Source organism: Mercenaria mercenaria, chromosome 6, assembly GCF_021730395.1.
Source record: "Mercenaria mercenaria strain notata chromosome 6, MADL_Memer_1, whole genome shotgun sequence".
NCBI lineage: Eukaryota > Metazoa > Mollusca > Bivalvia > Venerida > Veneridae > Mercenaria > Mercenaria mercenaria.
The window spans coordinates 81,681,127-81,707,952 of NC_069366.1; the positions used below are offsets into that span (position 1 = coordinate 81,681,127).

Here is a 26,826-nt window from a genome sequence, read left to right on the forward strand (position 1 = left end):
CTTTATGTACATACATCGCTAAGTTCTTATTAATATTAACATTTTCTGCAGTCATTAATTCAATAAATCTTGGTATATTTGGTCTTGACCAGTAATATTTCTTGATATTCTTTTTTCTCAGATCATTATAAAGTGAGCATTCTAAAATAAAATGAAATTCATCTTCTAAGCTATTATAATAGTAACATTTTCTTGCATTATAAGGGATGGGAACCGGTTTATGCCATCTGCCTGTTTCAATTTCTAGTCTGTGAGATGAAACTCGTAATCTACAAAGTGCATTTCTAAACTTACTTATGTTTACTTATTTTAAATATGGTTGAAGCTTGAAACTTGAAAACAAAGCGTAACTTTTTGCTCTTGTTGAATCATTAATATCCGCCCTCCAGTTTTGAATAAATACATCAGTTAATCTAGTTTTTTTAGATTTTTAGATACATAGGCTGAACATTCATTGAAGTCATATTGGTCCCAGATATAAAGGCTCAATCTTCAGTAAATTCAAGTATCGAACAATTAAACATGCGGTAAATGAAAAACAAATAATCTATACTAGACGTTATTCCACTTGCAAATGCAAAAAAGACCAGTTCACGCTTTTTGCAAAATCAAATTAAAATTGTCAGTCAATATCTCAAAACGAAAAAAAGCAATGAATTTAATATGTCAATAAAAGCCGCTGCCACATTCTCCTTGAAACCCCAAAAATTAACATAAATCGAGGAAAATAATCACAATTATGTTCTACCGTGCGAGGTCAGGAACGCTTTTCCTTCAAACACCCTGTCACAAAAATAAAGTTTCACAAATACTTAATTAAAACTTGCTAAGTCGAAAAAAGGGGCATGTTTTTGTGAGAAAGCAAACTGGAATTTTGGAATCTTTGTAGTGCTGCACAGTGTTTCATTACAGTTTATAAGTATGTGAAGTTTAATTCATTCCAACAAACAGTTATAAGATACAAGTTTTACATGCAGTTACTTAACAAACCATTGCTTAGTCAAGAAAAAGGACATAACTTTGTGAAAAGCAGAATAAAGTAACGTTATCTGTATACAGTATGTGAATACATTCCGGCGTGGTTAATTAGATGACAGTCTACATGCAACAATTTAACCAAACTTTTGGTCATAATTTTGTAAACAAGAAAACAAATTTATGCAAAATGTGTATTACATGTTATGTTATCAACTGAACAAGTCTTTGAATCCACAACTTGTCCCGATACACTGACATTGTTCTACGTAAAATTTCAAATAATTTTGTTTATAAAAACAATTTATACAGCCAATAGTATGTGAAGTCTAATTAGAAGTTTTGTTCTGTACAATTTAGGAAATCGATAAATGAACGCATCACTGAAATTTGAAACTGCACACTATACTTATTCTTGAATCATGCTGACCTTTGAACACCAACATCGGCTATTATCTATTACGATTTAATTTTAAACACAATAATAACATCAAATATTTAAAGACTATAGCGTTCTTGTAATGCTAATGCGATACTAAGCGTAGATAAACTATAAACATAATCATTAACTGTAACAGTTGGAGAATTTGATCCAGTTTGAAACATGAATTATCTAATGGGGATTGTATCTTTTTCACATCACTTATCTTACTACGTTCGTATTCTACTATAAAATAAATCTTATTACTCTGAAACCGTGTTTAATTAAAATACAGCGTTTGTTTGTTTGTTTACTGATTTAATTTGTTTATCAAACAATACACCTTTTTCTGGAATAGAAATGATTCACCCCATTTCTTTAACCCGCCGGTGCATATATACACATAACAAGCATGCTGAGTTCATATAAAGATCATTATGCTCTCCAAAGAGTTTTATTGTTTGAATTTGTAAAAAAGTCAAGAAACAATTACAAGTTTATTACAAGCTGTAGTTCCCTAAATTACAGTTATCTTTATCAAGTATTAAGTGATTAAGAAAACAGAAAAACGGATCTTGGAAACGTTGAATTACTACAAAAGTGCATAATTACTAGTATCGGTAATGTTTGTTATTTATAATACTGCCCAAATTAAGGAATGACATTCCTTTGAGGAATGACATTCCTTTGAGTTGTAAAAAAATTTACGCAAGAAATACTCGATATTCACATGCAGCACCGATCAATACTCCTAACACATTTATAATAAAACCCCATTTCCTTATTTAAACTGGATATAAATACAAATATTTCCAAAACTGTTCTATGTTTAAAATGTTCCATTTTTCTTGAGTTTTTATTATTATTGATAATACATTTCACTATCATGTATGAACTATTTATCGCAGCGAATGGATATAATGCAGGTGCGTATCAAGCACTCTATTGCATTGTCCCACTCCCAAACCCATCCCAAATAGACATCCATTCTAGATATTAAATCTTTCTGTCAAAAGTAAACTAAATGTAATTTATTTTTGGTTTCCTTACCGTCTAATGGTAAATGTACCCCTGCTCACCATCAGTAATATTGAGTGTATGTTTATTTTACTCAGTGTTGAAATTCTTGTTATATGTTATGTCATAACTGCTACATTTGTATATTTTCCTGTACCGGAACCATTCAGATTTTTGTTATATCAACATTGTGTTATATTTCCCTTGTTGTATTGAAAAATGCCTGGGTGAAATAAAAGATATGTTCTGTTCTGTTCTGGCTTTTTTGCCTTCGAAACCGAAAAATAACTTGTTTGGTGTCTTTGTTATGAAGACCACACTTGTAATAAGGCAGTTGTATAATTATAGTTTAGATTTTATTTGAATAAGGTCAAATCAAATATTTAATAGCTCCACAAACTTGATCTTGATATGACATATCCCTTATATCTTTAATGATAAGTACTATAATGCTTAAAAAACATATGTAATAGGTCTGATGTATGTCGCTACATTGTCTCCTATTGAACTGACCAGAACAACAATAGTATTTAGAATACATATGAGCCGTGCCATGAGAAAACCAACATAGTAGGTTTGCGACCAGCATGGATCCAGACCAGCCTGTGCATCCGCGCAGTCTGGTCAGGATCCATGCTGTTCGCTAACAGTTTCTCCAATTCCAATAGGCTTTAAAAGCGAACAGCATGGAGCCTGACCAGACTGCGCGGATGCGCAGGCTGGTCTGGATCCATGCTGGTCGCACACCCACTATGTTGGTTTTCTCATGGCGCGGCTCATATTATGTCTAAAAACCTTTTGTTTTCGAAGAAAAACACCGCTAAAATAGCCTTAGTTGTAATATTACATAAATATATAAAGTTAAACATCAGTATTTCTATTGTTAAACATAAATATGCAAACTGCACCAGACAAACGCTTTTTGTGCTAATTTCATAATGTAATAATAAACGTTAACTTCATAGCAAATATCATGGATTGCAAACATGAATCATATTGTTAATTATACCTAGGGAAAAGTATTATTCTAATGGAAAACAGAAACAGCTGTGTTATTCTTGCTTCTGTCTAGATGAAAAGACTATTTTTAGTGCCAGCAGAAACCAAAGTTTAGAAATTATTCAACAAAAAAACCTGTTTCAGATTTACCTTAAAATAATTTTCACCAACTACTTTATCTTTTACTTGTCAATATAATATTATCAAAAACAAGAGTTGCACTCAATTGACTGCTGAATTTTTCAGGAACATGGGAACGTTGTAAACGATCATATGAAAAGTTTCTTATATATATATATATATATATATATATATATATATATATTTATATATATATATATATATATATATATATATATATATATTCTTATATATATATATATATATATTCTTATATAATGATGATCCTTCTTCACGTAAAAATTAAAGGTGAATGATCACCAATTATAGCAATTTGTAGGTACCTGTATGTTACCGCTTATTTCAAATATACTATTTGCCTAATTACAGAACTATTATTAAACAGTGTATCTCACTTATCTCGAAATTCTGGCTCTGAAAGAAGTTTTTAAGTCTCGTCAGAAGGTCTTCCTTATATTTGTATTTCTCTCCATTGCATCTAATTCGGCATGCTATGACTTGTTGTTTCGAAAAAAAAGTACAATCAGTCATATTTCTCTGTATTTACGTCTCAATATGTCGAAAATAATGTTTACTACATGTGAAAAATGACAAATTACCTTTATGGCTTCAGTAATATGCGACAATTTATTTCGTCAGTTTAGAAATATCATTTACACACAAAAATGCTTATATGCAAGCTGGAACAGAGTATGTAACAGATGGTCATTAATAGGTTTGTAATAGTAGGTATTTGAAACCACAGCAGAAACTTATTATACAAGTATTGTTCCCATCTTCAAATACACCTGAAATGAATATCTCAGATCTAGGATATTTAGTGTGCTGTAACAGGCAAACAGTTTGTTTTATATTTGTAAGAGTAACGAAATATTTTGTGCCAAAAATAAAAAATTAATGTATTTAAATAATTTGATCGTCTCTTCATGTCATAGTTTACAACGGATTCATTATTATTATCATGCGATTTTGTACAATTGTCCAATTGTTAACATCAAGACGAGGTGCCAACAATAAGAAATAGATACATTACGTAACACGTCTGGCTTGTTTCTATTTGTATGATCATGACAAGTTTTGACAAGTTTTATTTCATTTCTTCCAGAAGGTCAGAGACCCATGAGGAATAACAAAGCATATATACAAATATGGCGATACAGTAAATATGATATAACCGAAAAGCATCATAACATATATAACATAACATGTGATTATATGATTAAATTATCACTTTTAGACATGTGTTCTACAAAAACGGGGTCAACAAATTAACACAAATACATTGTATGTACTATAAATACAAGTTCTTGTGTTATAAAGTTCTTTACAAGTGAATATAACTGACCAGAAATATATGTTTCTAGCTGATGTAAGAAAATAAACGGTCAACATTACCACATGCAAGTTATATCTTTCTTTACGGTTACAAAATGCTATTGTATTTAATCTAACCTAGACACATTTTTAGAAGTTCATAGACTAGTTTAAACGAAAAGTATGCATCAAATATACATAGATGATTACAAACAACGAAACATTATTAACTAATAAGTGGAAACGAGAACAATATATGGAAAATTATCCATTTTCACTTGACGTTGTTCGAAAATTGAAAAGTTTGCAGCAAGATCAAGCTATGGTGATAATACACGTAGTAACAAAATACATATATACATCCTGAAGTAGACATATTTCAAAATATAGAGACTCTACCATTATAAAAAATATTCCCATATACTTGGTCTTATTATATGACGTAAGACCTAGCAAGGAATCATTACTTTATATCAATGTAAAATGTTTGACATTTAAATATAATGTAATAATTGATTACGATTATATTTTTGTTTGATGTAAAATTCAAATTATTCGTTATTATATAATATACTGCTTCTTAGGCTAAATGCCTTGCAAATATAGTTTCCCAGCTTTTTTATGGTATGTTCATTATCATTGTTGAGCAAGTCTACAAGTTTCTGCATATTTGGGCGTTTCCAATAGTACATAGGTATATATCTCTTTCGTAAAACATTGAATATTTTACATTCTAGCATAAAATGATATTCGTCTTCTAAAATATTGCAAGCACTGCATTTTCTTTCAATCAACGGCGTGCTTACAGGTTTGGACCATCGACCAGTTTCAATAGCGAGCCTATGTGACGAAACTCTTAATTTTGTTAAACTAGTACGAAATTTTCTTAGGTTTAAAATGTCTAAATATGGTTGGAAAGTAAAATTTGATATATATTTATAAAATGTGGCTCTGCTTGAGTCAGTTAATCTACCAGACCAGTTTTGTAAGAATTGATCTTTAATTCTTTGTTTAACATTACATAAAAACAGCTCGGCATTTCCCACATCTTGAAAAAACCAAGCATCATAGAATCCAAGAGTACATAGTAAATCTTTTAACAAGGAACACCAATTTTTCTTATTTGGGTTAATTTCAACGTCGTCTTTCAGCATAAGATAAACCTTTTTAGTATATTTATTTTCATTCCTTTGTAATAATTTTACCCAAAATTTAATTATGTTAAAAAATCTATGACACTGAAACGGCATTCTGCCCAGCTCTCCATAAATAAAGTCATTCTGAGTGTTTTTCTTTACTCTCAGTAAACGCTTACAAAACTGTAAGTGAACACTTTCTATCTTAGAACCATGATTAAAACCCCAAACTTCACTTCCATAATTAAGAATATGTGTAATGAGTTTGTCAAATAATTCAAATCTATGTTTAACAGATATTTGCGTAAATTTATATAAGTATTTGTTCATCTTAAAGATAGCCTTTAAGGCTTGACCGCTGAGTGTACTTTGTGCCTCAGAGAAAGAACCACCAGTGGTGAACACAATACCTAAATATACAAACTTATTTATTATTTCAACTTCCTGATTATTATAATAAAAACAAAGATTTGCAGGTAAACGACCAACTTTTCTGAAAACCATAATTTTTGTTTTTAATGTGTTAACAACTAATTTCCATCTTTTACAATACTCTGATAAAACTTCTAAACTATTTTGCAGCTCAGCACTGCTGTTTGCAAATATCACTATATCGTCAGCATATAATACTAAAAATACTTTGAACATGTGCACATCTATGCCAGAAAGGCTATTTTTTTTTTATAAAACTGTCTTCTATGTCATTTAAAAACATGGAAAATAGAAAGGGAGATAAACATTCGCCCTGTCTAACTCCCACCATGCAATCAAAAGAGTTACTTAACTTATTACAGTATTTCACCTTAGACTTGACTGCAGAATAAATGGATCTAAGTATCTCTAATATATTTCCTCTGATTCCAAGTTTTATAAGTTTTGACCACAAATTATCTCTAACTACATTGTCAAAGGCTTTACTAAAACCAATAAATGCACAATATAACTGCTTATTGCTATTAATCGTATGCGTAATAAGTGCATGTAAAAAAAAAATGTTATCTGTTGTACCCATATTTGGTCTAAAACCCGACTGAGCCTCAACATAAACTGAGTACTTCTCAGCCCATTCTGATAACCGGTTGTTTAAAATTCGTGTAAAAAGTTTTCCTAATGTACTTAATAAAGTAATGCCTCTATAATTATGTTCATCATTGATGCTTCCCTTTTTATGTAAGGGTACAACAAAACTTTCAGACCAGCTCTCTGGAAAGTATCCAATTTCAAATATTTTATTAAAAAGTGACAACAAAAAGGGTGCTAATACATGTTTTCCATGAATGAAAAACTCGTTTAAATACATATCTGGTCCACCACTTTTATTTAAATTTAACTGGCTAATAGCTTTTGGTAATGATTGTTCACTAATAGGTACATTTAATTCTTCAAACATTGTACTGAATTCATCACGTTCATATCGTTCAGTAAAGTACATAATATCTTCGTCGGGTGTAAAGAAATGATCATCAGGGTTACTTACAGATTTAAAATATTGCTCGAAAATATCCAAAGAAATGTTAGATTGCTTAATTCCGGCAGACTTTTTCAGCATATTCCAGTATAATTTTGCGTTTTTATGTTTAGCCTCTGCTAATTTTTGAGTTTCTCTTTTATCGTGATCAGTTCTACACCTTCGGGTACAATTTTTATATTGAGATCTAGCATTAACCATATTTAATCTATTGTTTTCAGATTTATCTAATCTGTATATATTTAACATTCTATAAAAAATACATCTTTTTTCATAACATTCATTTGTATACCAATTTTTACCATAATTTATATTTGTATGATCATTTGATGTGCATTTACTTGAAGTACGCTTAAATAAAGGGGACGCAACTCCATCAACAATGTATGCTAATTCATCTATACAAGAATCAATATCATTCTTACAGCTAGATTTAATAACATTATTATTAAAAACTTCAAGTTTACTGATGGTCTCTAAAGAGAACAGCCCCTCAATATAGTCATCTTTCCGTTCACTAGTCCAAACATATTTATCTTTCACATACCCACTTTCCTCACAAGTAATCTCGATGTTCGATATAGTTTTATTAAAAGCTAGCGTAAAGTCAATAAGACAGTGATCCGATAATATATTTGGATCGGAAACTTTAAACATATCGATATACGAAAATAAATTCTGTGTACCAATAACATAGTCAACGACACTCGAACCTCTATGACCTACAAAAGTGTAACGGCCAATATAGTTATCATCACCTACCCGACCGTTTAAAATGCGCAGACCGGTCTTGTTTTACATGATAATGCTAGTTGATTAAAACATTGCCTTGGCATTGTGATTTTCATGATAGATTCAATCATGGTTTTGGTGCATTTTGTAAGGACATGGTCAATGTAATGTGGCTTTAATATTTAATCAAAATATGTTTCCAAAGTGTACAAGTCAGTGTCTTTCGTCTGTCTTTATTTCACCGAAATTTTGCCGATACTTTAATTTATATTAGTTACAAATACTATTAGACATAATAATAATACGACTAAAACCTGTTAACATTTCTCTCTTTCGAAATTAAATTAATCATTATAATACTATAAACTGGCATAAATCTAGCTTGGGAAAATATTTCGCAGAAGTTTCTTTATAGATGAAAATGATGAAATGGAGGAGAGAGTTTTTGGCAATATTCTTGTCGAAGAGATCAAACAAAAAAAAAGTGGAAAACCACAGGTCGCCCAACACGACATAAATGAAAATGTTGCAGGCTCGGTTTGACTGAGCCTGTTCATGTACGGTTACCGTAATAGAAGTGCAAGCTACCGTCCACGCCCTCTAGCCCCGGGTTGAGCAGACCTCAACATTTACACGCCTGAGTGAAGTATTTAAATTCATTTAATTATCTTTATAAAATGATAAATGACTATTTGTTGATTTTTAAATAAAGGGTAAGATTTTATCAAATTGGAAACATATTAATATGCTTTTTCAATTTTATTTACATCATGAAGTTGAACTTGATCTATAGAAAGAGTCTTTAAAGACGTCGAAATATTAGAATTCTGTATTATTCTGTATTATCAAGTTTATACCGAGGCAACCAGTGTATAATTTCTACAATTTAAGATAGTTGTTACGTACGGTTTAAGAAGGCTGTATCGTTTTGTTCCCTGTCTTCATACAGTTTCTGTTGGATCCGCTTTGTCCGAACTTTAAGTTTTGATATTTCCCCGATAGAAAATACAGTTTCGCAACTTGATGTTGACATACTTCTTACGTAATTCGTCCGTATTATCCACGTAATTTTATCCTGTGCTGGAAATGTCTTGATATCCAACTTTGACAAATATTATGGCTATAACAAAATCGGCAAGGTGTGTGTTATGTATATATACTTCAATTAAAACAAATATCACAACGTCAGAATAATACAGCCTATCCCTGTTAGATAATAAAACACCTGGAACATTATCCAGAAATAAATGAACATGGAAAGCATAAATCAACAGCGCGCCTTGTCTAAATTAAAGTTATTGTTTTTTATATATCATGTCTTCAAATAATAAAATATTTTCTCCAGAAATTCAATATATACAGTCACAATGTATCATTTTCAATACTTTCTTATGGCTTTGTTCCATAATATTGCACACAAATCTGATATAATCAGACACTCTGATAACATAAATACACGAACTATCAAGTTATTTTAGCAAATCCGCACAATAAAAATCTATGTCATACATTGTAAACCTCTTGACAATGGTTTGATCATTTTTAAACAAATTCAACTTCCTCGTAATATCATGGATACTGTGACTGATACAGTTTTGTTGCCGTTTAGTGATAATTCGCAATGGAAAAGTTTTCATTTATAAGGTAAAGTATTATTTAAGCGATACTACATGTATTAGGCAAACCTTTTAACTATTATTCAGTAAGTAATAAGATATAAAGATAAGTTAGATATAAATGGATCAACACATTATCTAGAAATAATTCCACACGGAAAGCACTATTTGTAAATTTAACAATCACATCATACGATAACATTATCTCCATGATATTCAATATCAATATACCATTAACTCCTGTTGCAGAGTATGCTGTTGTTCAACAAAATTCCAAAATACTGAAATAACTGAATAGAATCTGATAATCACGACATAAGCATGGAATTAACTATCTCACTAAACATTAATGAACTTACAGTCTAGTTAGAAAGCTTGTAAGTGTATAACTAGCTCTTATTTTTTCTGGATAACTAAAATTGCATGCTTTCAGCTCACATCAAATTTTCTACAAGATAATTTTCCAGACATTTTTCATTATTTATGTATACAAAAAAAAATGTATTTTGATTCTTTTTGATTTTGTCCCAGCTTGAATAACAGAATCACTAATAGCGCTTTGTCCTATTGCGACTTTTCAGAAGATTTTGATTAATGTTAAGTCCATTATTCTTGTTATATTTTGTCACTTCAAAGTTTTAAGTGAAATATAGTACAACGTATGTCTGTGAACTATAATTTCTACTGTTTTCATTTCTTAGAACTACCGGATGCGACTGGTAACAGGAAATCTATCATATTTTCGGTTCCGAGAAAACAGAGTTTACTGAATCAGTAACAACATATTATATCGGCGAAATGTAACGCAGCTGTTGAATAAATATACGAGCCTTACTGACGTGATGTAATTTAAGTATAAACAAACGTTAGTAATAATTTTCACTAATAATATTTTGTTTCTTCACAGTCCTCAGGTGCGTACGTATTTGCTGCCAGGGGCTCGTTTCACAAAGCCTACATAGGACAAAGTTAAAACTTAAGTTAAAAGGAGTAAGATGTTTCACGAACACCATTTTAAGTAGATTAATTTTAACTGTTTAGCTATTCTTAGAATCTGCGTCAAGTAAAAATAGACAGACTTGTGTTAGCACCTTTTTAAAAGGATACACAAGGAATATAAATGAGCCGTGCCATGACAAAACCAACATAGTGGGTATGCGACCAGCATGGATCCAGACCAGCCTGCGCATCCGCGGATGCGCAGGCTGGTCTGGATCCATGCTGTTCGCTTTTAAAGCCTATTGGAATTGGAGAAACTATTCGCGAACAGCATGGATCCTGACCAGACTGCGCGGATGCGCAGGCTGGTCTGGATCCATGCTGGTCGCATACCCACTATGTTGGTTTTCCCATGGCACGGCTCAAATTAGTTTTAGAAGTCTATACAGTATACTTAGGAGGAAACTTTAGACAAAACTTGTGGTTTTTGGGAAATGGGCTGCAGTGCGATACTAATACTAACGCCTTTATAGTAAGTCAGGGCGCTTTGTCGCTGTCTGTGATAATTTGATAATGTAATCCGTGTTTAATGATCTTCGTAACACATATCCGTGAGATGCTAACAAAACATTAACACATCGCTTGTTAATTTAATCTCAGGAAATATCATTACTTTAACAGAAACATAGAACTATTTAATATATTTAAGCATTGATGCTTTGATGCAAATACACTCAACGATTTTAAAATGACTCGTGCATGTATTACAGATACTTCGGTTTTGCAATTTTATTTTGATATTCACTTATCATTATTCATTAAATCTGACTCAATATGGTCGTTTCTTTTGTGATGCTTAAAGCCCTACCATTGTCGAGTGAGCACTTGTCAGTTTAACTATAATTCACCTCGATATACACCTTAAGGGCGTTTTTAATTCATTTCGGTTGCACAGGAGCAATGTATCAACATTAAGCCTTAACAAAAGAGTATCTTAAATTTTCATTATTGCCTAAAATACAATTTTCATGGAGAATATTCAAATGCAACTTTTAACTCCGATACATTAGACTTTATTTTAGCTGAAAAATGTTTTAATATTATTGTGATCCAAGATCTACGTTGCACCGCCAATATGTCATTTCCTTAACACAATGGCTACAGTTTCCCATGGAGGAAGCATTTACTGACCTCCTCTGATTTCATGTCTTCTTGTTTCAAAGCGCTTTGTCACAACTTATTTAGATATATAGGCAAAAAAAAAACGCATACAGCTTGTTGTCCTTTCATTTGGATGGACAGACAAGGGTAAATGTATACATCAAAGGGACCGTTGAGGCTTAAAACTGCAGAAGCAATGCTTCACTGTCTATCAGCGAAAGACCGATTTCAGGTACAATAAGGTTAGCAATGTTATCATACATTTCTTCCTCATTCGCATTCGCTCTTTTCGAAAATGACGTAAAACATGTTGACTTTGATGACAACAACATGTCTTGAAATGAAATAATTAAAATGCACATTGACGAAATTGCAGTGTGCCGTAATTATTATGCTGTTGAAACGAGTACTAATTACTAATTAAACGTCTTATTAAAGAGTATTTTTGTCAAATCTATCCTATTATGTCACAATAAATCAAGATATTAAGAAGTATTTCCGTAGCAGCAACACGTCTTCAGTTGAAGTGGAAGGGAGTCCATTTGCTCTTCAATATCTCTCAGTATAAAATGCTTCATTATCATACTATTGTTTTCATATCTTTTTTCGATTGTAAACATTTATGTTAGATTACTGGGTAAAATGAATTTTAACCACTGTTTACTATAATACTGGAATAACATATTTCATACATTTCATCATCATTTATTTACATGATGTCAATTTATACCACTGATGTTTTTTATGTATTTATATTATGTTTGCATTTACTCACATGTTGTAAACTCATGGGCACATTGCCTTTTGTTTGAATAAACTATCTATCTATCTACATTTCATCATCAGATACATTCAAAACTTTGCATCACCAAAATATGATTTAATCATTTTCTGAGTGTCCATGTCCGAATGGTAAGGGTCACTGTTTTTTAAAAAGACTTGGTGCTCGCCACTGTAGTCTTTTGGGGCGTAGAATGTTTTCTTGAGGACGTCATACGGATGACTTACAGTAAGTCGGTGGTTCTACTCGGATGCCAGTTTGTACTTGAAATAATGCACTTAGGGGTACCTGAGGCTTTCTTCCATCAGCAAAAGCTAGAAAGACGCAATATGACCTATAATTATGTCAATGAGACTCTCAAACGCAACAAAAAACAAAACGACCATCTTTCTCCCCATCATATTATCGAAACAAACACTGCACTTTTCGAAAATTACATTTAGAATTGGACATTTTATGGGTCACGTGTAGTTTGCACCAGGCGGTCTAAGTGCAACATTTTAATACATATATATTCATAGTTTAAATCTAAGTGCAACATTTTAATACATATATATTCATAGTTTAAATTTAAGTGCAACATTTTTATATATATATATATATTTATAGTTTAAATCTAAGTGCAACATTTTAATACATATATATTCACAGTTTAAAAAAGTATTAGGTCATATACAATGATTTTCTCCAAATGGTTAAACAAGTAACAAATGCTAGGTGGGATCATAATTATTTTTCCTATTTTCATGTTACAAACAGCACGAAAACCAATTAAAGCAATGATACGTGCGCCCACATTTACAACAATTACCAGAATTTACTGCTTAATATTCTAAATATGTATATATCGACTAATATAATACTGAAATCTTATTTTATAAAGTAATATAATTATTAAATAGAAAAGATATTTATGGAATTGGTTTACGAGTACCTGGCATTACAAGACTATAAACAGTTGTAACATTTTGTTTTTGTCTGATTTAACGTCACGTCGATACAATTATAGATGATATGGAGACTTTCCAGCTTTTGATGGTGGAGGAAGACGACGTGTGCCCCTCTGGGCAATATTCCAACATGAGCGGGCACTTGGTAGAAACACCGACCTTTCTCAGCGGCTGGGACTATCAAGTCTACCAGCAACACACTCTCAGTATTAGCAAGGTAACTTATCATTAGAATGTTAGATATAAACTACTTTATCACATGTTTGACGTCGCGGGAGTGTAATAAATCCATTAAACAAAAATGATAATACACTTGTGTAATAAAGCTTTGACGTCAAATTGACTTGCTTATATAATAAAAGAAAGTAGAATTTATGAGGTTTCGACAGGAAAGGCTAACATGTGATAAAAAGAATATTACATTTGTGACTTTCCACATTGAATTTGTTAAACTCGTTGAATAAAATCGAGATAATGTTCGGCAAAGCCTCGCATTTTATTATTTGATTCAACTTGTTTAATAAATTCAATAGGAAAAGACACTCATGTAATATCCTCTATTAAGTTAACTAATGTTAAGCAACTATGGTCATTTTACATAATTTACCATTACATATTTTTTCTGTGCAAGTAACTGACAATTTTCTCCACATACAATGTCAAGTTGTTTACATTCCCTTCTGAGTGTAATATTATATGACACAAAAACACATGATATTATCTTTTTCTCTTTTGTTTTTGTTGGGTTTAACGTCGCACCGACACAATTATAGGTCATATGGCGACTTTCCAGCTTTTGATTATTAGAAGAATTTCTTGTTTGATGTTTTCCAGGATTAGGATCCATTCTCAAGGAACACCTCTTTCACAATGATCTGCTTAGTTTCGTTGCAAAATATTGAGACAATCAAGATAAATGAGCATTTATTACAGTTCACCCCATTAAAAAATACGCGAAATTTAGCCCTGTGCAAGCAATATCTCAAATTGTATTACAATATTCATGTAATTTTGATTCAAGGTCCATTTAATCGTGAAATTTATTCAATAATGAGATTTTCAGTCAGTCATATCTGCCCATGTTTTAACATCAGATAAGTTACCCTGATTTATATGGCCTTTTCATTGATTTTCGAGGAGTTTGGCCAAAACGCATGTATTGCCCCTTATAGGCTCAACACCACTAAATTCGTCTGTTCTTTATTTCATATAAAATCCACTTACTTTAAAACGGTTTTTCCACATTTTCTACCATATCAGATATTCAGAGAGTTACATTTTTATAAAGAACTATATCGCTACTTTAAAAACAAAAAGAAAAGGGGGTGTTAATTTTCATATAAGAAAACTACAGTTCGTTGATAAAACCCGCTGAATTTACTCCTTTTCGCTTCTTTCAATTTCTCTTTTTGAGACATTAATTTCTTACGCCGCCATTTTTACCTAGCATGCGATTTGATTTCGATAGAATGCTAAGAGATACAGACTGAAACGCGGTAGAGTAAAAGAAAACACGATGCTATTGAGAAAGGGCACGAGGAAAGGGAGAAAGATTAGCACTATTTATATTTGGACTGCTTGTGAGGAGGAGCGGAGGCTTACATTTGATTTGGTAGTGATCTGTCTGAGAGGCTTACATTTGATTTGGTAGTGATCCTCCTGGTGGAAGAAGACCCAGCCTCCCCAACCCCCACCCCTCTGTGCATTATTTTATCATGGACGAGCACCTAGGTAGAACCATCGACCTTCCATACACAGCTGGGTGACATCCTAACATGAAGAATTCTACTACTAAAGATAAGCTCGAACCCACATCGGTGAGGGGCAAATGATTTGAAGTCAGCATCTTGAACCACCCAGCAACGAAGGACCCGCTATTTTTAAAAGAAGGCAAGTTGGCATAAAGTCTAATTGCTTTATTAAATAATTAATTATATTGAAATAAAAACATAAACATTTTACAATATATTACTCTTTCTCAGTGAAACTGAAATGTAAGAATGTTGAAATATTGTTTTACCTAAATTGATAAAACCACCAGCAAAACTATTGGGAATTTATCATTTTGTTTTGTTAATACATATGAGGATGAGGAAATGCTTTTAACGATAGTTATTGATTGAGCAAACATGTAAGCCTCTTTTCGCTACTCTATAATCCATCCAGTTTTGCATTCATTAAGTCTTTTTTCCGTCTCTCGCAGTACAATTTCGTCATTTGTTTTTCCCCTCGCAAACTGAAACGTCACAGGAACAAAATGCGCAATTTAACTGCTGTGGAGCCATCATAAAATATTGTTCTCACTACACTTTGTTTGTATTATTATGTTTGTCAAACTACAGTAACTGACCACAATTTATTTTGTCAATACGGACATGTCATTTACAAACAAAATTGCTTGCAGCTACAATTGTCAGTATCAGTCGGTACAGGCTATGTAACAGATTGGACTACTTTATCATTGATAATCCATCCTCGATGTTCATGAATGGAAATATGTTGTGCAATGCATGGACTTAGATGTATTCTGATTTATAGTAAGAATTCTGTGAATTTTCAGAAGTATACTTATAGCCTCCCACCACAATAATCAAAAGTTATGATTATCAGGTGACTGAATCGATGATAGATCCTGACGCTACACATATCAAGATGGACAAGAACTAGGTGCTAACGATAAATTTTAAGTTATCACGTATTTTTACAACTGGTAATGTTATCTGCTTGTAGTTGATCGTTTCAAACATTAGAAGTTCGCTTCAATATTATGCAATCTGTTATATATGATAGCTAAATGTGATATATGATTGTTCATTTCTGACTTTAGTTGAGGGAAAAGACAATGGCAGCAGTAGTTAAGGTGTAAATGGCCCAGATAATTATGCCATAAGCCATCTGTTTACAAAACGGAATTGTATAAAATATAGGCTCTCCTTTCACCTTGATACATTTATCAACTTTTTGGCTTTCAATTATCTAATAATTTCCAATCCCGATTATAATAATAGTCTTACCAGAAAACACCTGAATGCACAGCATTTGCTTCCGGAATGAAAACGGAGAATTTGAACTTTTTTCAGATTTATATTTAAAAACGAACCACATACAAACGTCACATATAAACAAATTTATCTGAAAAAAAAAGGTTTCTAGTAAACAAACATATCTGTGAATGGAAGAAATATATGTATATAGGAATATTGAACAATTATACTGGTTTTAACATTACGTTATGCTTTAAAAGGTGAAATGCTTAGGCAGTAAGAAGTTGTCATAGTTAAAGGTTTGTTAAATGGACTGCTTGTCGGTTCTGTATATGCAGCAAGACCGAATATATTGCTAATGCAGACTAATTGTCTTTCTTAAATATTAGACTTAATATCAATGTCTATGAATTGTTGATATATTCCAATATGTCTAATGTAAATTGATGATTCCCCAGTTAAACATCATGCAGCATTAGAAGGAAATGACGTATGCCCAACACGCAATCAGGTCATGATCCATGATGCTTCTGTCAACGTGGAGAACATATTGTGTGTGAGAGGGGAAGAGAAATCCCAGAACTTTCCATGGATTTAAATCTTTCGGAAGAGAGAGAGAGAGTTAGAAAGAGAAAGAGAGAGAGAGAGAGAGGGAGTGTGTGTGTGTGTGTGTGTGTGTGTGTGTGTGTGTGTGACATACTTTTGATATTGGCTGATATAGCCACAATATTACTTGCCCAGAAACAACGTTGTTTCCTTTCATTCTATCGTTCTTGCCTAAGAGCTCATGTGAGTTATTAAAATGCATTATAGATGGTATAACGGTAAGTTTAAATTAGATATGTTAGGGATTAAATATTCATTTAATTTCACTATCAATTTAAAGCTGCATTGTGAAAAGGGTGTCTGGTAATATTTCTTAATGTCAAAACAGCTTAGTTTCTAGTAAACACAGATTGTAGGTTAGAAATTATCTTCTGTGTAAAGAATTTTAGATATTATTTACGTACGGTTTTCCAAGTCGGTAGTATATTTTTCTCCGTCTACAAAAAGCGAATGTTGTTGACTTTTTGTCCGAACTTTAAGTCTTGATATTTCCCCGATGGAAAAAACAGTGTCACAACCGGATGTCGACATTGCTTTTATACAAAAGGTTCGCGTACTGGTAAAATATGAATATTCTGCATTGACTGTAACAATGGCCTTTCATTTAAATTTTTCAAACACTGGAAACGTATGAATTTTCCACATTTACTAGCTCTACTATGTTTTATGTAAATTATTCGCATACTGGAAAAGTCTGAATATTCCAGACTCTTATGACATCAACAAAACTAGACGACGCGTTCTTTTTTACAAAGAGTAATAGTCTTATTTAGGTAAAAGCTACCTCAAACTAGGTTAAATAAAACGCGACTGCATATTATCTAGAAATAATTGCACACAGAATGTATAATTCCACAGAGCATCTGGTTACATTTAAGGTAATATTTGCCTCTATCACACCAAAAATGATAAATATCTTCTCTGCGAATTCATTATCATTGCACAAACGCCAGGCACTGTTCATATTTCAAAACAGTACAGCTAATAATGCACTTTGATTCGTGGACGATATCAAAAAGAAAATATAAGATATCTCGTTCCCGTCACCATTCCGTTTATTGTTGTCATACTGTAAATTTCTTTAGATCACATTTACACAACATTATGTAAAAGTAGATGTTTGAGATTTGGTTGTATGTCATGACAATTATACAGTCTGAAATTGTTGAAGAATTCCAGTAAATTCAATAAATTACTGCATTTTGATTGATAAAAGATAGTGACTTCAAAATGCACTACGCAATTTCAAATAAATGTCACTATTTACGAAAACACATTATCCAGTCATAATACACATACAATTCTCTGTTGTAATGAACTATTCGTTTACATACGTCTAACACATTACATAAGATGAGGGTTTTATCCACATTAAATTCAATATAAGTATCATTCATTCCGTGTAGCATATGATTTTGTTCAAAATAATAACACAGAATTGAGATTTATCCACGACATCAAAATTACACCTGTCTGCTTTTGGAACATCACGATTTTACAGAATTCAGTCTACTTACTCCGTGAAAATAACTGTAGCTATTAATGTCTCTAGATAGTGTCTCTGCTAATAGCTCGGAACTAAGTTCACATATCGAATGACTAGAAATGGTCATCGCCGTTTGTGATAACTTTAATTTTGCATGATTTGAGGCCATCAAGACTTACAGACGTATTGGCGCAATAATTAGTCTGCTGTATTACTGCTTTAACTTATTAATATAAATCCGTATTATTTCGAAACATGTTGCATTACCAGGACCATTTTCTTAATGCGATAGCATCCGAACGAGACAAATCAATGATTTAAATTAAGTGTTTCTACAAATATGATTCATATAAAAGTATCTATAACTGTTTATAATAGTATTGTTATTTGTGAAATGTGATTGAGGCCAGTCACAAATGTTTGAATTCGATTGCCTTAAATAAACAAGAGGGCCCTAGGTCGCTCACACATCGTAACAGTGTAAACATGTTTCCCAGATGACCCATATTTGAACTTGGCCTAGATTTCATCAAGGCAATCATTTTGACTAAATTTTATGAATATCCAATGTAAAATGCAGCCCCTATTGCCTACACAAGGTTTTTCTTTAATTTGACCGGGTGACCTAGCTTTACCCTAGTTTACCCATAATCAAACTGAACCTTTATTTCATCAAAGCAAATATTCAAACTTGACCTAAATTTCATCAAGGCAATCATTCTGACCAGAATTCATGAAGATCAATTGAAAAATACAGCCTCTATCGCATACACAAGGTTTTTCTTTAATTTAACCTAGTGACCTAGTTTTTGATCCCAGATGACCAATTTTCGAACCTGGCCTACATTTCATCAAGGTAATCATTCTGACCAAAATTCATGAAGATCAATTGAAAAATACAGCCTCTATCACATACACAAGGTTTCTCTTTGATTTGACCTAGTGACCTAGTTTTTGACCCCAGATGACCCATTTTCGAACTTGGCCTACAATTCATCAACTTGAAGGTAATCATTCTGACCAAAATTCATGAAGATCAATTGAAAAATACAACCTCTATCGCATACACAAGGTTTTTCTTTGATTTGACCTAGTAACCTACTCTTTGACCTTAGATGACCCATTTTCAAACTAGGCCTCGATTTCATCAAGGTAATCATTCTGACCAAAATTCATGAAGTTTAATTGAAAAATACAGCCTCTATCGCATACACAATGTTTTCTTTTATTTGACCTAGTGACTTAGTTTTTGACCCCAGATGACCCATTTTCAAATTTGGCCTAGATTTTATCAAGGTAATCATTCTGACAAAATTTCATGAAGATCAGTTGAAAAATACAGCCTCTATCGCATACACAATTTAAATGTTGACAGACGACAGGCAGACGACAGACAGACGCCGGACATCGAGCGATCACAAAAACTCACCTGAGCATTTCCAGTGAGCTAAAAATACAAAACGAATATTCAGCCTTTTTAAAACTTCTTGTTTTTTTTTGTTGTTGTTTGTTTTGGGTTTAACGCCGTTTTTCAACAGTATTTGAGTCATGTAACTGCTGGCAGTTAACCTAACCAGTGTTCCTGGATACTGTACCAGTACAAACCTGTTCTCCGCAAGTAACTGCCAACTTCCCCACATGAATCAGAGGTGGAGGACTAATGATTTCAGACACAATGTCGTTTATCAAATAGTCACGGAGAGCATACGTCCCGCCCGAGGATCGAATTCACGACCCCGAGATCCGTATACCAAAGCTCTACCTACTGAGCTATCCGGGCGGGTTTAAACTTCTTGTAGTTGTTGTGTTCAAAACGTGGCCATGGGTACCATTTCTACGTTAAATTCTTCCTTCGTCATAAAAAACTTTACACGCCATAAAAATAGTCTGGTTAACATTGTGTCGATGATAAAAAAGCATGTTACCAACTCACAGCAAAGTTAATATATTTAAACACAAGACAATTTGACCGCCATTTACAATAACATATAAATCTATGCGATATTAATATAACACCGTAATATACCGAGAAATCATTACTTTTTGTGTGGGGTTAATGTTCGAGGATTCCGATACTATCAAACAGAAATTCCAATTCATGTTATGTTCCAAATTTGAATCCATAAATATATACCGTTTTAGTGAAAACCACGAAATTGCGTGCGCACGAAATTAAATGATTTTAGTTACGCTAGTTATTTCAGGTATTTGACGAAAAATAAATATAGAGGCTGACTGACGCATAAACATAAGCAAAAATTTACAGAGCGCCTATTTTTTTATTCAAATGAATGTTTTCAATTATCATATCATACCATGATAAATTTATCTCTGCGTACGATAGCATTATCGCAATACGCTATGATATCACATACTATTCGCTCTAAATCCGCCAAGGTATTTCGTGTTAAATAGCAGTAAATTCTTCTGATTACATAAACGCATGGAATCTCTTTATATCAAAGCTCAAACATGTTTTTCTGTCGTCTGTGGTAATCTCAGATGGGTTTTTTTTTAAAGGAAATTACAGTAAGTCCTTGACGATGACATGGTATTCCACACTGAATGTTATTAAATCGCAAGTTTTTTGACTTCTCTATTTTTTCTTAAAAAACATGTTTTGCTGTTTTTCATCAGACTGGTGAGAAACTCTTCAAACAATCATGTTGGTTGTGAAAACAATTTTTTTATCGATCAATTGAAGTGATACATCTTAAAGCGAAATTCACATGCATGCTTGTGCACGGGTATTTTCCTTTCTTATATATATATATATATATATATATTGTGCATGTTTTGTATGAACATGAATGAAAAACATTGTCATTTTACTACAATTTCCACTGTCGTCTAAACCTTTTGACTTTTCGAACCGTCGAATAGATAAGCTTCGTCATATTAGGCTTGTAGACTTGTAGAGCTTTTAATGTTATAGGGTTCTCGAGTCGTCATGTTTACGTCTCCTTCGTAATTACATTTAAATACGATCTTCCAGGTCCTGATCATTCACGCGTGATGGCACAATTTCAACATAAAACATTCATCTGACACACCTACGCATTTTCGGTCTGGGACACCATTTTGGAGTGAGACTCGCATTCGAGGCAGACGTAGGTTTAGCTACAGTCTTTGCCAAGCTGTTGCAAACGGACGCGGAGGTGACTGTACGGCAGAACAATAACCAATACAGTCATTATATTTTTCCTTTACAAAGGAACTAAATAGCGAACACGTAATTATTTACTGAAATATGACTGCAAATTAATTTGGTAATGCTAAGTTTCGAACATAGTGATATAAACGTTAAACCACAATATCGCAGCAAAGTTGCAATTTTAAATGCGTTAAGTACTGCATTTTGATTTTCAAATCTATTCTTATATATATTTTCTAATGATTCATTAAAATCAAGTTTCATACACTCAGGTAATGTGATAATGTGATATGTACCAACAGAAAAGGAAAACATAAACCAGAAATAATTGCAAACAGAAGGCATTTATCCACAGAGCACAACTTTTAAATTTATATTAATGGCTCCTAATAACACATTCATACCACGATCATTAACTCCAACCGGAGTACTTTATTGCAACATATAAATCCACAGTATATTGAAATCACAATGTCAATTATAGTCACCTTTGAAAATAATGAATCATTAAAGTGTCGTTAGATACCTCATAATAGGAAGCTGTTGATTCCCCTGGATAAAACAAATCCTTGCTATTAGCTTATAACGATGTTAATGTAACACGTAATTATAAGCATCTTTTTCAGTTTAATATTATGATCATTTTTTCTTTGAACTTGCTCAAAGCGCTACCAAAAAGAAACTTTATTTAGTTTAGCAGCTGATAGGTGTGCTAATATTTTCCGTGCCTTCAGTATCTTTCAAATTATAGTTTCTGCATATTTTTGCGCATTTCAATAAGTTTCTACAGTAGATTTTATGAGCAATACATAGTCTTTTTTTAATTCAAAATAGTTTGACCCAAGACAGATTTATTCGTCTTAAGAAAAAAAATATTGTCTTAAGCATCTTAGTGATGGTCATTGCCGATTCATGCGTATATATATTCTTAAACAAAAGTGCTAGTGAGAACTTAGAGCGGAAGAAAACTATTGTCTATAGCAAAGGAAGAACAAATTAAACTTCAAGTGGATTGGGTAAAATCATAATATGAAATAAGGCAGTGCCTCAATCGGGAATCGTTACAATCAATTAGCTTGCCCAGAAATATGCGTTTGTATCAATTTAAAGGTAGATTTTGGAATAAAAACAATACTGCACATATATGTACTGATGTGCAAGACGTTGCGGTTCGGACAAGTTATGTAGACGCTAATTACGCACAATGAAAAAGCGCATTCTTCCAAAACAAAATCCGAAGTCAGACGCTCTGTGCACGAGCCGGAAGACCACATCTTTTAATTCGATAGTATATCTCATTCGGTATATATCGCATGTAACCGAAGCGACGAAAATCGGTAGGGTCGATTCCCTAATAATAATTTCAACAGATTTTACTCTTGAATTATATGTTTAAGTTCTTTGAAATAAGAAACTAAATATGTTACATCTTACTTTAAGCTACTCGGTACACGTATGCTATAGAGTCAGTGTACCCGGTTTCGCACTGTACGCGGTTTCGCACACCCAGCAAATTCATGTGCTTTGTGAGAATAAAGCAGAAAATTCAACAATTCTTTGTTATTATTTCACAAAATTGAGTTATTCCCTACATAAATTGACACAAGGGGTTCATCCCCGCTTTAGCCTCGTTCTGGTAGGTGCAGACGAAAACAATAACAATACTAATGGAGACCAGTAGGTTAGCTGAAAAATATTAAATTTTATGAAAATAATGACTAAGCAAACAACAACAAGGTGTAAAATAAATTGAAAAATCACTTTTCCTTCATACATGTAGGTATTTACCTATTACTTTACCGAAATGAAAAATATTTCAACAGATATTGAAGTTCTCCCAACCTGCAAAATGACTTCAACTTGATTGTTTGCTTTACGTTTTTATTAAAACAGAGAATTTAATCGAATGACAAGACTTGTTGGGGTCTTTTGTGATTCAGCAGCTTCTATTGTTTATTTTTGTTTCATGTATTCAGCTGTTTTAGCCTTTTCTGCTTTAAGCAGTAAAAACAGGGTTTGGTCCCTATATTTCACTTTCATAACTGCTTTTTAATTTCACTTTCAGATGTTTTATTGGAAAATACATGTTTAAATTGAATAGAATACATACTTAAAAAGTTAATTGAAATTTTTCTTTTGGGTAAATGCATTACTATCACTGAATTCTATAAATAGCATGGTGTGCGAAACCGGGTACACTTAAATGCAAAAACTGGTCAAAATATGTTATCCGAATCAAGTTCACCAAGAGGTATGACGTCATTGAAGTGGGAAAGGAAAGTAAGCGTGTTTTAAACCAAAATAAGTGTATTTATTAAAGCATGTAGAGGTAAATTCAAATTTAATCATTTTTGACTAAATAGGAAAGTATTCTTAGGACATGTGTGCGAAACCGGGTACACTGACTCTATATTTTTGTTCAAATTACACTTACTCTCCTATAATAAGACCTAATTAAATCAATAAAAACAGAGTGTTCCATTTTGTTTAACTCCTTTATAAATATTTGTTTCCTTTCCGATATGTCGTTATGGAGATATCATGAAACAAGTTTTCTTTAAATGTTTGAACGTTTGGTCAGAACCTCACGGTTTTTGATGGTATTTGGTTAAATGAGTAAGGTCGGTCGTCCAAATGTGTATTGTTGTGTGCGCTACTTAGAAATATTTAGGCATGTTTAAATGTTACAATGTTAAATGCCTTTGAAACTGAGATTCTAATATCAACATGTTTTAAATATATATGAACTTCACAATTATATCTGATTCTATTTATAGGTAAAACAAACTTAGGAAATGTAAGCACATATTTAGGGACAATCTGTTTGCAAAATTCTGGAAATTTGTTCCTCAATGCATCTCTTCGGTCTTAAAAATTGTATTAATTTTAAAGAAAGTGTTATTGATATAGGTATTTAAATTAAACTTCTGTAAAACACTTGTCTTACCAATCTACTGAAAGAAGAGCGTTCAACCAAAAGCCGAAAATATATTGGTTTTCTATTTTGTATTTCCGTTTTCTAGAATTAACGACGAAATATTGGTCTTTCATGTGTGCTTGCATTTTAATTAAATAAAATCATTTGCATCGTTAAAATTTCGTTATGCCATCATATCAAGTTACTTGCAGTAAATAGAAAATTGCTCCCATAAAGTAATAGTTGTCTTCATTAAATCTCAAATTACCTTTGTGTCTTGTTGGATATTTAATTATTAGATGTAATGAAAACAATAAATGGATTTGTTTCACTCTTTTCTTGGCATTGTTTTTCTTTTATAAAGATAATAGGAAAACATGCCCATCTGATTTCCTTATAAAGCATTATATTCTCCGAAATTTAAGTGGTTAATTAATTAAAATTACCCTTTCTAACATTTATTGTTTCATAATCTCCTAAAATTAGATTTAATAAAAGCAGCAACATATGGAGGACATTGCTTTTGAAATAAAATTCTGGACACAACACTGTTTTCATTATGGAGAAACACTTTACTGCACAATCGTCAAACGTCCGGTTTTCTGTGTTTTCTGATTGTAACAGCGTTAGTATGTGTACAATACTTAATTTAATTCGGAAGACATTGTGCTTTCCAAGCTATAGCTGTAGCGCAACTGGTAAATGGTGTACTTTTGCAAACTTCTGCAAACACTTCCATGTATGAAGCCGGAATGGAACGGGAGTATAGAGAATATACTCGTTCAAATACTTGTAGAAGGCTTGACTGTAATACTAGCTGTGCTTGTGAGGCTGTTTACACTTAATATGCTTCCCTTAAGAGTTCTGGGACAACATCTAAATATAAAAAATGTAGCTGATGTCTTATCCTTGCATGATCATAAAAGGGTCTGAATACTGGTTTGTTGTATTGTTTGATTCTAGCGGGCGTTTGCATCTTATTTCCATGATTGTACACATGAGATATGAAGCCAAAGTATTTAGTCCTGCTTGGCGCTTTATAATCTGTACTGTATTTGTGCACCGTATTGGCCAAACTTCATACTTAACAGCAAAATATATTATTTCACGTGAATAAAGATGTCTCAACGAAATGATAAAATTGGGAAATACTGAAAATTGATTCATCACTTGGTTGGGTTACCTCAAAATATCTGAGAACTTCCTTGAATTTACACGCAGTTTCGGATAATATGGAAACCATATTTCTATGATTGTTGCAGTGGATTATAGCATAAGATTGTTAGACGCTATAACTGACTTAAAGGTATCACTATCGCGTGAATAATGTCATTTAAAAGAGATGATAAAATGAGATATGAAGTATAAAGTACCTCTCTGTTGTACTTGCACTCTATATATCTATTATAGATTTTCCTATGAAGACAAATGAAACTTTATATGTTTGTTTGAATAATATTTGGATTTATTATAATAATAATTATATTTATTTTGAAATGTAATTTATTTATATGAAATAGTTCATCTTTCCACAACAGTCGTTATTGTATTGTATTGTAATAAACTGATGATTGTGTCCTGCCGAGAACACGAACGTACTATTTGAAATAGCAATGCAGGTATCTGGCAAAAAATATCCGAATGTAAGAAATCATTCAACTCATACTTCTCGTGTTATCGTTAGGCTTGTTATAAGTAGAGCTTTTACTGTAGATTCCACGTCCTGGTCATTTACGCGTGACGGCACCATATCGAGATAAAACATCCATCTGACACACGCATTTCTTCTCTGCGACACCATTGGAAAACGTTATTTGCAGTTTATCTCCATGCTTTCAAATTTAATTTAAGCATATAAAGCCTAACAAATTTGCATTTAAAGAAAGCAATATTTATGAAGATGATTAATACTTCTGTGAAAGAAAGTTTTAAAGGAAAGCCTTCAATAAAAATCCGAAAATATATTGGTTTACTATTTATATTTCGACTTTCCAGGGCTTAAGACGAAATATTTTATATAATATTCGTT

The 26,826-nt window shown here is 32.3% G+C and overlaps 1 protein-coding gene across 2 annotated transcripts in view; it reads right to left on the minus strand.

Moving 5' to 3' along the window:
- The window catches only part of LOC123548405 (short transient receptor potential channel 7-like), a 317,739-nt gene that overhangs the window by 153,271 nt on the left and 137,642 nt on the right, over window positions 1-26,826 (minus strand). Inside the window, exon 1 of one of the 2 annotated variants that reach the window (XM_045335621.2) lies at window positions 9,110-10,532. The exons of the other annotated variant lie outside the window; for it this stretch is intronic. Within the exon in view, the coding sequence (XP_045191556.2) occupies window positions 9,110-9,236 (127 nt within the window). The 5' untranslated portion in view covers window positions 9,237-10,532. Of the gene's footprint in view, window positions 1-9,109; window positions 10,533-26,826 lie in introns of those variants that run through there. 2 annotated transcript variants of the gene reach the window in all.